Source organism: Hippocampus guttulatus, chromosome 8, assembly GCF_054856545.1.
Source record: "Hippocampus guttulatus isolate MCC_2025c chromosome 8, RoL_Hgut_1.0, whole genome shotgun sequence".
Taxonomy (NCBI): domain Eukaryota; kingdom Metazoa; phylum Chordata; class Actinopteri; order Syngnathiformes; family Syngnathidae; genus Hippocampus; species Hippocampus guttulatus.
The window spans coordinates 2,656,430-2,668,819 of NC_141268.1; the positions used below are offsets into that span (position 1 = coordinate 2,656,430).

The window sequence follows — 12,390 nt, forward strand, 5'->3', positions numbered from 1 at the left end:
ATATTAACCTGTTGAGTGACCATCGATGCTTGCTACTTTGAAAAGTGCATTGTGGATAATTTTGAGTGCACTGCATTTTTCCTTTTGGACATTCGATCATTCTACAAAATAATGTAACCCCTTAATAGTGCACTATTTAGGGGATATTGTCCACAGTCAGACACAGCCTGTGATGTGTGTGTAGCTATTGATGATGTCGAGTGAAAATGGCTCTATTGTTTTAGATCAGGCCATCAAATTTTAAAAGTTTACTCTTATTCTATGGGTCAGAGTGACTAATAGAGCCAATAAAGTTCTCCATCAAGTATCATATTTGTATAGCCCTTGTTCACAAAAAATCTGAAAGAGCTTCACAAACCCACAGTTAACAAATATTAACCATATTGACCAGGCTGCAATTGATGCCGTGTGCAACATTAACATGTAATGTGGTTCTATTCAATGTTAACTAGGACAAGAGAATCTAATGTAGGTGAAATATGTGACAACAAAGTGTCAAGTGCTGTCCTGAGAGTTCCCTGCAAAAAAATAAAAATAAATAATAATAATAATAATATTTAAAAAGCCTCAGCCACCCAGCAGGGCCAAGCATGTTGCTGGGCCCTACCAGGGACTGTTGAATAGCTGGTGACCATCTGGAATCTTGCTGTTGTCACCAGTGACAGCGGGGTAACAACAGCATGCTGGTCTTTTCTGGGTGGCTATCACTGTGTTGGTACAGCAGATTGCGCAGTAACATAAGGTTTGGTTTTTGGCTGTTTTTGTTGTGCTTTTGCGACTGGTCTTGCTAAAGCATACTGCTATTGTACTGCTAGTAAGCTGGTGATGCCAGCAAGACCAGCCAAAAACACAACACAACAATGCTTGTCTAAGCTAATTATCATTATTATTATTTTTGCAGGGTTAGTATTTATAGAGGAGACCGAGTGTAGGTAGATGATTGCATGAGGAGGCAAGTAGACAGCTACATGTGGCCAAAAGTAGCCAGTTAACTCCAAGCAGTGGGCATTCCTTTTTACTGCCATTAGCATTTAAGTGGTGGCTCACATGGTGCGAGGTTCCCGAGACAACCACAGGACAGTAATCTGAATCAGCGAAAAACATTTCCTCCCTTGAGGACAGGTGATAAAGCGGTGTTGACGTCCAGGAAGAGTTGTCAGTGCTAATGGGCTGAATCTTTGTTAGAAGTAAAAATGAATAAATAAGTCATGAGCAGTGACAACAGTGTGCATTGGCATTCATGTTTAGAGAAATGAAGTTAACATCACGATAAAAGCAGGTGACTATCAACACACCAATATTTGAAGAGCTCTTTCACTCAACAATATCAATTCATTTTGACCATTGGCAAAATTACATGGCAAGATGGATCTTTTTTTAATTTTGGCTTTGATTTTGGATATGAGAGAAGGCCCAAGTGACTTGCTAAGATGCTCTTCTTTATCCTGTTGTTTCCTATCTAGCTCAAAGAAAGTGAAAGCTCAGACTGAGGCAAGTATTTTTGGAACATTGCAAAACTTAAAAGAGGACAAACCCAAGCCAGTGAGAGATGAGTATGAATACGTCTCAGATGAGGGAGAACTGAAGATTGATGAATTCCCAATACGACGGAAAAAGAACACCATGAAGAGAGAACTTTCCTGTGAGTATTGTGTTATGAATCTTCCAATGGTAGTTCATATATACAATGATCCCTCACATTGCGGTCAATGGGGACCGGGACCCCGTGATAAATGAAAAACCGTGAAGGGGGGTTTGACACCCAGACCCCCCCCCCCCCTTGGATTTTTTTGTTGTTGAAGTGTATGTGGGTACCAGCATGTTTAAAATATTTAAACAGTGATGATACCTGATACGGGCTGTTCGGTCACTATACCGCCGATGTCAGAGTTTGGTTCGCATTGCCGGCAGTAAGTCGGAATCGTTTCCAGTGGGGGTAGGACTCCGCCAAGGCTGCCCTTTGTCGCCGGTTTTGTTCATAACTTTTATGGACAGAATTTCTAGGCGCAGCCGAAGCGTTGAGGGGGTCCGTTTTAATGGCCTCAGTATTGCATCTCTGCTTTTTACAGATGATGTGGTACTGCTGGCTCCTTCAAGCAGGGCTCTCAAACTCTCACTGGAGCGTTTCGCAGCCGAGTGTGAAGCGGTTGGGATGAAAATCTGCACCTCCAAATCTGAAACCATGGTCCTCAGTCGGAAAAGGGTGGAGTGCCCCCTCCGGGTCGGGGAGGAGATCTTGCCCCAAGTGGAGGAGTTTAAGTATCTTGGGGTCTTGTTCACGAGTGGGGGCAGGAGGGAGCGGGAGATCGACAGGCGGATCGGTGCAGCATCTGCTGTGATGCGGACGTTGTATCGGTCTGTCGTGGTGAAGAAGGAGCTGAGCCAAAGGGCGAAGCTCTCAATTTACCGGTCGATCTACGTTCCAACCCTCATCTATGGTCACAAGCTATGAGTCGTGACCGAAAGAACGAGATCCCGGATACAAGCGGCCGGAATGAGTTTTCTCCGCAGGGTATCCGGGCTCTCCCTTAGAGATAAGGTGAGAAGCTCGGTCATCCGGGAGGGCCTCAGAGTCGAGCCGCTTCTCCTCCACATCGAGAGGAGCCAGATGAGGTGGCTTGGGCATCTGATTTGGATGCCTCCTGAGCGCCTCCCTGGTGAGGTGTTCCGGGCATGTCCCACCGGGAGGAGACCCCGAGGAAGAGCCAGGACACGCTGGAGAGACTATGTCACCCAGCTGGCCTGGGAACGCCTCGGGATCCCCCGGGGAGAGCTGGAAGAAGTAGCTAGGGAGAGGGAAGTCTGGGCTTCCCTGCTAAAGCTGTTGCCCCCGCGACCCGGCCCCGGATAAGCGGTAGAAGATGGATGGATGGATGGATGGATACTTTTGTTTGAGACAAAGATTACACACATATTTACTTAGATCTTTAATTATAAAACCTTGTACAGTAGTTAACATTCATCAGCATTGCCTCCTGAGAGAGGCGAAGGGACTTGTGTTGACGGTGTGGCCGCCGTTAGCCTCCAGCTAGCTATCCTTGCGCAGCCGATGTGTTTTTACGAAAAGATGATTAGGAGGAAGAGAGAAGGAAGAGGAGACGTGCTGCCGCTTTAGCTGAAGCCCAATCACCCCTCACTCTCTCGCTCACTCGCTCGCATTCGCTTTTGCTCTCTCTCTCACTCTCTCTCTCTTTCTCTCCCGCTCTCCCCCCGCCGTGCACGTAGCAAACAAAACAGAAGAGACAGTATGCCAGAGAGAGGCAGGCAGACAATCAGAGAGTCAACATCGTGATGAGATGCAAGGCAAGGTGCTGGGCGGGGCTGCGAAGATATGCAGCCAATCAGCTCACGGGATGAATCCATTGGTCGACGTCGCACCGAGAACTAATCATGCGTACAGGCATGTACCAAAGCTCTTGAGTCATTCTGCCTTTTTTTTCTGAATGCAGTACTCTGGAAAAAAAACACGATGTACTGAAGCTGCGATAAATGAAATGCAATATAGTGAGGGGTCACTGGATGTTAATGCATTCAATGTGTACATACATATAGTACATATACAGTATATATATATATATATATTCGAGCTGTCAGTTTAGCGTGTTTTTATTGGCATTAATTTAAATGAATTTTAACGGGATTAAATTTTTTTCTCGCGAGATTAACGTGGCACACGTCACAGCGGATGTTACGTTGCTCTATAAATAAACCAGAAACAAAACAACAAGCGCACTGCACAGGTCCACGCACGCGCGAGACACCGAAAACGGATTCTAAAAGAGTTTATGAATGGAAAGTTTACTTGGCGCATTCCCACTTGGTTCGATGACAACACCGGAGACGTTTTATTTTCAGTACGGTCGCTACTACACCGCTGAACTCTCGACATGCCTCAGCGCACCGTCAGTCAGACAAACACAGAGAAGCTCCACCCACTTTATTTATACGGCCACGGAACACTGAACCTTCCACACAAAATAGTTCCAAACAAGTAACAATCGCGTCAGTGGCATACATCGTAATCAACGTAATGCCTGCTCTTTATTCACCAGAGGCTCATCAACCTAGTCTCTTATTTCTCTCCTGAAACAGTGTCTTCTCCCGCTACGTACAATCTCTGTACACAGCTTGTAATGGCGGCTCTCGCTGGCAATCCGTAGTGGAGTCGTTAGATGCAATGCGAATGATTTCAGCTTGAGTCTGGCTGTGGACAATGTTGACAGGCTTGCATGCAGTAGCCATACATTTAGCTATGGCTTCAGCAAATTTGTTCTTCGTCGTGTCATCCATTTTCTTCGCTTTGAAATGATCCATAGCTGTCTGTCTGAGACAAGGGGGCGGAGTACTCACGTCAGCTGTGTGCTTGGCCATTAGGTGGTATTTCAGACTTGACCTGCTATGATGATAGCTCAGTTTACGACTGCAAAACGTACAGGTAACTTTGGTCTTCTCAGTGGAACAATCTGGCAACTGTCGCAGTAAATATTTGCATTTTGCACATAGAAAACTGACTCATAATTCCATGTTGATGAGAGCATTAAAATGGGGAAAAATAGGACATAAAAAAATTAAAAGGAAATTCAGAAACGATAAAAAAATGCATGAGTAATCACGATTAATTTTTCGTGAATTTGAGTTAATTATGACAGTTGCATTTTTAATTAGATTAAATATTTTATCGTTTGACAGCTCTAATAAAAATGCATCAAAATATGTAACAAATACATGTTACAATTAGATTACTGTGTTGCACAATAAATTTGAGTTGTGCATCATGTAAAAAACAAAGAATATTGTCAAGAATAAAAATGATGGTCATTTAACTTTTTACTGCATCCTCATCGTTTTTTGCCCTCCTTGGTTCATGTTCTCTCTCAGAAGTGGTTTTTGTCGAGCGTTTTGTCAAGAACCGATCCAAGGACATTGGCTTTTGTCGGCTTTTAGCAGTCCTTCGAAAATGTCCAAGGCAAACATCATCATAATGAGCGATCGCTCGACTGGTGAACACTTTTTCTGGGTGATTCACATTCATGTAAAACTATCGGAATACCTCATGGCCTGAGGGGCGAATGACGAGGACGCTGCATGGACACATATCTATCTATCCACACTCATAGATGCAAACGGTGGAGGTCCCTCTTGGCCAATTGGATGCCAGGATGATGCTCCGCAATAGCCAATGGCAGAGCAGCTATAAGTATGATGTTTTTTCCGGAAACTTGGAGCTGCGAGTAGCAGCCCACACTGTATTTTTACCTTTCGTTTCTTGAAAATTATTTAATAACAAGAGGCAATATTTTCCTGTTGAGGCGTTTCGTAACTTGGAAATTTCGTATGAAGAGACGTTCGTAAGTAGAGGTGCCACTGTATATAATGTGTGTGTGTGTGTGTGTGTGTGTGTGTGTGTGTGTGTGTGTGTGTGTGTGTGTGTGTGTGTGTGTGTGTGTGTGTGCGCATGTGTGTAAAAACGTACATTATATCTACGTTCACCTTGACAGATTCACAGATGATTGGCCCTTCCAAACATTCATACCCGTGTGTATCGATCGGAAAGAGGCCGATGTGTAGCATTAAAGAGCATTTCAAGTATTTTAGGACATTACCAAAAGGAAAAAAAAAATCAACAACAACAAACAGTTACCTTTATCTTCCAATACATCACCACAAGAACGTCAAACTTTGACAGTACAATCTAGTACTTCACAATCAATTTTTGTCAATATAAAAACTTTGTTCTCATCCACCTTTGGCGATGTCTGCTGTCTTGATTCTGGGTCCTCTATTCCAGTGTTTATCAAACCCTGGGCCACAGATATTGTCAAGTGTGCCACAGGAAATTATCCAGTATGTATGCCTGTGCGGTCTATCGCCTGGAAGAGTAATCATGTAGTACTCTTCCATACCGGTAGGGAGCAGCTGCAGCGAGGGAAATCGCCTTATGCTTCGAGACAAGCGAAGTTTCCGACACAAGGCAATACAATGAAAGGTATCTTTCATTTTAATTTACGTTTACTGGAGATGCAACGGAACCAATGTTCCCTCTAAGCTGCGCAACTGCGCACTGGTCGCACACTCTCAGCGCACAAGAAAACCTATCCAGCGCAGTGAATGCACTGCAAATGAATTAGATATATCACTTTTTTTTCTGTATCAATTTGCTATGTAATTCAGTGAGTGACAGGTGTCACAGAGTTAGCCATTGTGGGTGGGATGTTAGCAGCTAATTCATTTGTGATGCCAAGCATTCATGGAGAGCAGTTAGCTTCTTTAGCCAGTAGGCATGAATCATGTTGGGCTCTGGTGCTGTCCAGCTTTTCATTTTTGATACTCTTGCTTCGATATCTGTCACTGTTATGAGTACTGGTTCTTGTTCTGGGATGTTGCTGTGCTCTGCTTGTAAGTCTGCCAGCCATTGGGGAATGGTATTGTGTGACACTTCCTTTTCCCAGTGTTGCTCTGTCTCACCCTTGGATGGGTCTGTTTCAGTCTACCATTGATACTACCTTGTCACGAAGAGGAGACCCTATTGAACAGTATTTAGTTTATTCTCATAGCCTTTACCCCTCTGGTGTACCTCTTCAGGCGGGTACTCAAGGCAGTAAATCTTTGCTTGGCAGTCTCAAATGCCTCACCTGTGCATATCTTCCTATATTCCTTGGGCAGTTCTTGAGGTTCAAACATTTGCTTTGCACTGTTAGGAGGTTAACTTCTCTCCGGATCGCCTTATTTTTGCCTTATGCTTACCCCAAGCCTTCTCTTCCACCGAGGTGGCTGATGCTTCTTACGGCTGTTTGTCTCATAGCCAAGCATCTCTAGGATAACTGATGTTTCTGATTGTGCGGCTTGGAACCCACCCTTGATGTTTGGGGTGATGATGTAACCACTCCCCGAATGATCTTGTATCATCTCTCCCCCTTGCCACAGCATCTACTGCAGATGATGCACACTGTAGCTCATCCATCCCCAACTGTGATAGCAACTTCCTATTGTTGATGTTTGAACACTAAGCCCGCAGTTGCTTCCTACTCAGTGCTGATGTGGGGTTCTGAAGAACCCATGCCTCCCACATTCTCTGCATGTATCCTCCATTGTCGAATTGCATCAGCAGCTTGTTTTCCCTGTTCAATAAATGTCTTGCTCATGCCCTGGCACCCATATTTTCACCAGTGTGTCCTGGTTCCCAAATACCACGGCCAAGTGTTGATAGTAAGCATTTTGGCCTGTGAGAAAATTACATTTGTATTTAAGGCCTTAAGTAATGAGTCAAGTACTACATCAGTAGATTGATGGCAGTTTCATTCAACGTCACAAATAATAAATCCACTGACTACTTGGATATTATTGTGAATAAACAAACACTGATGAAACCAAACATATACAGTCAATCTGTTTTTAATTCTGATTATTGTTTTGCAGTTTTGTCAGAAATCAGAGCACCTATTCAACCAACCAAAAAAACAAAGACCAAGCCCTTGGTGTCAAAGGTATGTAACTACATGGAGGCTATTTTAAACTGTATTGATGATCTGGAAATTTGATACCAGTTGCATGTTGCTCTGTGATGAAGAACATTTATGCGGTATAAACAGAAAAAAAATCTGAATAAACAAATTCAAACTACAGCAAGGACCCACACCTTTTTCTGCCAGAGATATGTTGAGGGACACATGTCCATCAGCCGGCTTGTCAGGGAGTGACCGGTGATTCGCTCCATCTCACTTTTGGTCAATGCCAAGGAACCAATCGCAGGACGACGTAGGACATGCCACACTATGTGGCAAGACAGACAAGAATTCTGACATACGGACTTTTTGTGTCGTGGTCGTGAACTGTCATGCCAGACCAATTGTTGAGTATGTAACTACATGAGCTCAGCCGCAGTAATATCAAAATGGGCCACGACATCAACATTTGTGTGTGACTGTCTGGTCAAAATCAGGGTACTTGCGTGTCGTCTGACCTTGACATAAGAAGAACAATAAGCATCTTCGCCTCTTTCTGGTGCTGTTCTCATTCAATTTTAATGTCACTTACAAAGAAATTGGTTACAAAAAAATTGGTGTGAATAATAAGATAGTTAAGTACTATTCTGCACAAGAAGAGAATTTTTTTTCTCCACTGTATGGAAATGCATGAGTTGTAGCAAATGTTGTCATTTGTACATCAAATACAGTTCAACACAACTAACCCTTTCAATGCCAGCCATTATAGAACAAGTACCTGTTGAGTGCTAGACAATTTACACCATTCTGACTGATCTTTCAAGGCTCACGGGAACTTGTGTTTTAGGACAATGTATACATGAAACGAACCAAAAGAAACATTAGACGCTTCTTTTGTCACACATAATGTTTGTGTCTATGTTATCCGGGGTTTTATTTTTTTTTGTAATCAGCAGTAGAACATGGATTGGTTTCACCCAAATGAACCAATTCTGGACCACCCCCCCCCCCCCCCCCCCCCCACAGAGGACATGTTTTTCAGTATCATAATCAGATTTATTGACCAAGTATTTAAAACACACAAGGAATTTACTTTCCCAGTTACAACTTGTCCAGAGGAACATAAACAAAGAAATCTAACAGGGGGGAAGACAGAACCAAAACCATGTTGGTCAATTGATCAGTCTACATTGATCCAAGGTGTGATTCTGAGTGTGAATGGTTGTTCGTCTTTGTGTGCCCTGCGATTGGTTGGCAACCAGTTCAGGGTTCACACTGCCTACTGCCTGAAGACAGTTGAGATAGGCTCCAACATGCCCACGTCCCACGTGGGGATAAGCGATTCAAACGATTGATGGGTGAAGATCTTGATAAATTGTCCGGGAAGCACATTTCAATTGGTAGGCAGCTCTGTGAATGTGATTTGGTCCAAAATTTTGGTGCAACGAACTTAAGCGCCAACGCAACCAGAACAAAATGTTAGTCTCGGGCCCTGACATGTGGTAAAATCCGGTATACAGTACAACTGGACTGATAAGGATCTGGCTATGGTCTTCCTACGCCCCATCCAGATCTACAGAGGAATCACAATGACATATTTATTTGAAAGTTATCAATAAAAGTCATTCCATAACCTATTTTTAAGACATTTAAGTCGTACTTATAATCGCAAATCCATAAAAATAGAGATGAAAGTCCCCTGGATTTTCCCGGAATTCCGGATTTGAAAATTGAGGAAAAATTGCCTAAAATTAATCCGGATATTAGTCAACAACATTGAACGAACACGCGTTTGAGTTTGTTGTTTTGCTTTCATGGGCGTAGCCATGTTGAGGCACTAACACTAGGAACAGTAACACCCCTCCCCTCGCATTCTCTTGGCCTTGCCATATCGCGGAGCTTTCGAAATTTCGGCGAGAACGGAAGCCACAAAGGATGCACATGTGCACACAAAAGGCAGATTAATTGAATGTCGAGTATTTAATTCATGCGTGATCGGCCAGGTACGGGCCCAGCGCAATGTTCAAACAGCGCAATGTTCAAACAGGTAGACAGGCAAGCTGACATACATGCAATAGACGCGAGTTTTAGGAACACGTTCAAGTGGTCATGGCTTGAGGAAAAGGACTTGAACGGAGATTTTTTGTCCGACTACATTAGAAAAGTTGACTAATCTGGTAAGTCAGTTAAAATTTTATATGTATTTTCTGGAATTTTCAGGAAAGTACACTTTCATCTCTAATATGAAAGTGTTCTTTTGATACTTTTCTTGTTCTTGTTCTTTGTTGGTTCTTTTTATGGTGAAGGGTGGCGGGTTTGGGTTCGCAGCATTGGTTGTCTCACTGCCAAATGGCACTCTGCATAGTCATTTGTATTTGATTTATTTACATATTTTTTCAACTTTATCAATTTTATTTATTCATTTGTTTTAAATGTCTATTCACTTGCAATTTGTTTTCTAGAATCAGAGTGCTGATTCTTCAGATGAAGAAACTCTACATATAGACACAGACGCCAAGCCCGAGGGTAAATGTCGCTACTTAAACACAAAAATAAATAAAAACAGTGGCAGTGCGGCAGGTATTCTTGACTTGCTGCAGGCCAGCAAGCAAGTGGGTGGAATTGACTACAGCACCAACAGGTAGGCACATCACATACTTTCTTCTGCCTCACTTGCTGTCTTTGTAAACCTGTGTACCTTTTACACTTAAGTTGGGTAGGAGGCAACTATAATCAAAATGGACTCTGTTTGTTAACTGTTAAGTATTTACTGTGGAGATCGCAAGTTGATTGTGAACATTCCTCTTCCGCTCTTATGAGTAGACGGCTGAATGTCCACTATTATTGGTAAGATCTGTGCATATTCATAAATGGATGCCTTCTACTTACTGTTAGAAAACAGGAATGAAATTGGGTTGTGAGAAGGTGACTTCATTTCCTAAGGTTCTTGCCCATGCGGAGGCCATGATTTAATTCGTCCTCACAACACAGTGAGTCGTTTTTGATATGTGGATAAAGATTTTTTCTAAACTACTCACACAGACTACTGTAAATGCAGGGTTAAAATAATGTGGTTATCATAGGATAAACACAGAAGAGGAAAGTGAAAGGCAAATAAAGCAGAGAAACCAAATTCTAAAAGAGGAGAATGATTCTTGAATATGGGACTAAACCTAATTGGATGATGATGACTTTATGCTTGAACAAAGTTGAGATTTTAGAGTTACCTCACTGCTTTTTCAAAAACCTTAATTGGAAACTATCAACTCAGCATATGCTGGTAATGTTTCAGTTGTTGAATTTATGCGTCGGAGTTGGTTCTGTATTCTAGACTTGGAGATATGAATTTATTTCTTTTCATGTTCAGGCAGGCCTCACTCGTGCAGACAGCAGTAAGTATCAGGTGGAACAAAAATGTCGAAAACAGAAGTAATGGCTTGTGCCTCTTGGATTTGGCCTCTTGGCACAGTAGCACTTGCAAATTTGGGGAGGCCGCACCGTCATCTCGACACGGCTTGTACGTGTTTCGTCGAAAGACAAGGGCTTTTACTACCACAGTCTTTCAGCCGTAACGAGCTGGAAAAACCCAAGACTCATAAATGGGAAATGGGCTGTCACTTGGTACTCAAAGCGCTTCACACTGTTAGCTCATTTATCTACTGATGACGTAGCATAAGGAACAACCAGGGGTTCACTGTCTTTCTCAAGGATACTTTGACATGGTTGCAGTGGCCGGGGATTGAGCCCCCAACTTCTGGGTTGAGAGATGACCACAAATGAGAGCGCAGCACAGAACTCATACCTTTTAAGGTGTCTTGCTGGAGCCTGGCCTCTCGCTCCTTTGCTCGAATCCTGGTGACTTCCCACTTGTCATGGTTCGACGCAGTGAATACTCACTTATTGTTTTACATATGAACAAATCCTCACAACATTGAAGTTGTTCGAATTATACCTCTTTTACACCTACATACCTCTTTCATCTCAGATGTACTTGTGTAAATTCTATTTACAATATGGCAAGACCTGTTTTTCTTTTTCCTTTTAAATGTCAAAGTTCACACAACCAAAACAATGTTGGATACATGCAACTACATCTAAAGTCAGGCTACTTCGTGTAATGGATGAAATTTACAGTATATGATAAAACAACAAACTGTGGTGTTCGGGTTTTTTTTGGGGGGGGGGCACGTGCAGGGGATTTTTTGTGACGAATGACATTTACATTTTAATGATCCATCCTCGTCATACAGTATTTCAAAAACTGTAGTCAATTAAATGAATCCTTTAGGACAAGTTGCAAAACTATAACCCCTGTAAATCTGCAAAAATCGACATTCAAAAATTCACAGCTCACTTCCTGTTCAGTTTAGATCATGGCCGCAATTGACAGAGCCATTTTGTTTTCCTCGTTTATGACAACTTTAAAATATCAATTATTTCACGCAGGCCGATGACTGTGCAAAGTTTAGTGAGTTTTTATGAATGTTTCATTGTCCCAAATACGAAGTAATGGCAAGAACTAAAATTCCAAGCAAAAGCATTGCATTCCTTTGAACTCGATTTATCTACATTATGATGTCATGATGGCCTCTATGGTGTCTGTATAAATTACTATTCTTCTGCACAATGAATCACATTTTTGAGAGCCTAAACATGAGCAAAAGCTCACTAAGCTTTGCATACACATTGGAACTGATGACAAATTTGACTGCTAGACAAGATTACCCCCCCAAAAAAAAAAAAAATAAACGAGGTGCGCAGTGACAACAGGGACAGTGATGCGTGGGGGGAAAAAAACCACCCGGCCTCTTTACCTACACTTCACTCAGCCACTCTCTCATTTCGTCCTGGTCCATCCAGCCCTTTTGATTGGCCTTAATGATGACTCCGGCTGGAAACTTTTCTTTAGGCAACATCTTCCTCTTAAAAATCACCATAGGTGGCAGTT

The 12,390-nt window shown here is 42.6% G+C and overlaps 1 protein-coding gene and 1 pseudogene across 3 annotated transcripts in view; one reads left to right on the forward strand and one right to left on the reverse strand.

Annotated features, from left to right (window-relative positions):
• The window catches only part of phf2 (PHD finger protein 2), a 76,601-nt gene that overhangs the window by 45,964 nt on the left and 18,247 nt on the right, over positions 1-12,390 (forward strand). For all 3 annotated transcript variants that reach the window (XM_086116951.1, XM_086116950.1, XM_086116952.1), the window contains 3 exons: positions 1,464-1,642; positions 7,417-7,484; positions 9,905-10,083. In XM_086116951.1, coding sequence (XP_085973077.1) covers positions 1,464-1,642; positions 7,417-7,484; positions 9,905-10,083 — 426 coding nt within the window. The remainder of the gene's footprint in view (positions 1-1,463; positions 1,643-7,416; positions 7,485-9,904; positions 10,084-12,390) is intronic.
• On the reverse strand, positions 6,185-6,906 carry LOC147200836 (uncharacterized; annotated as a pseudogene).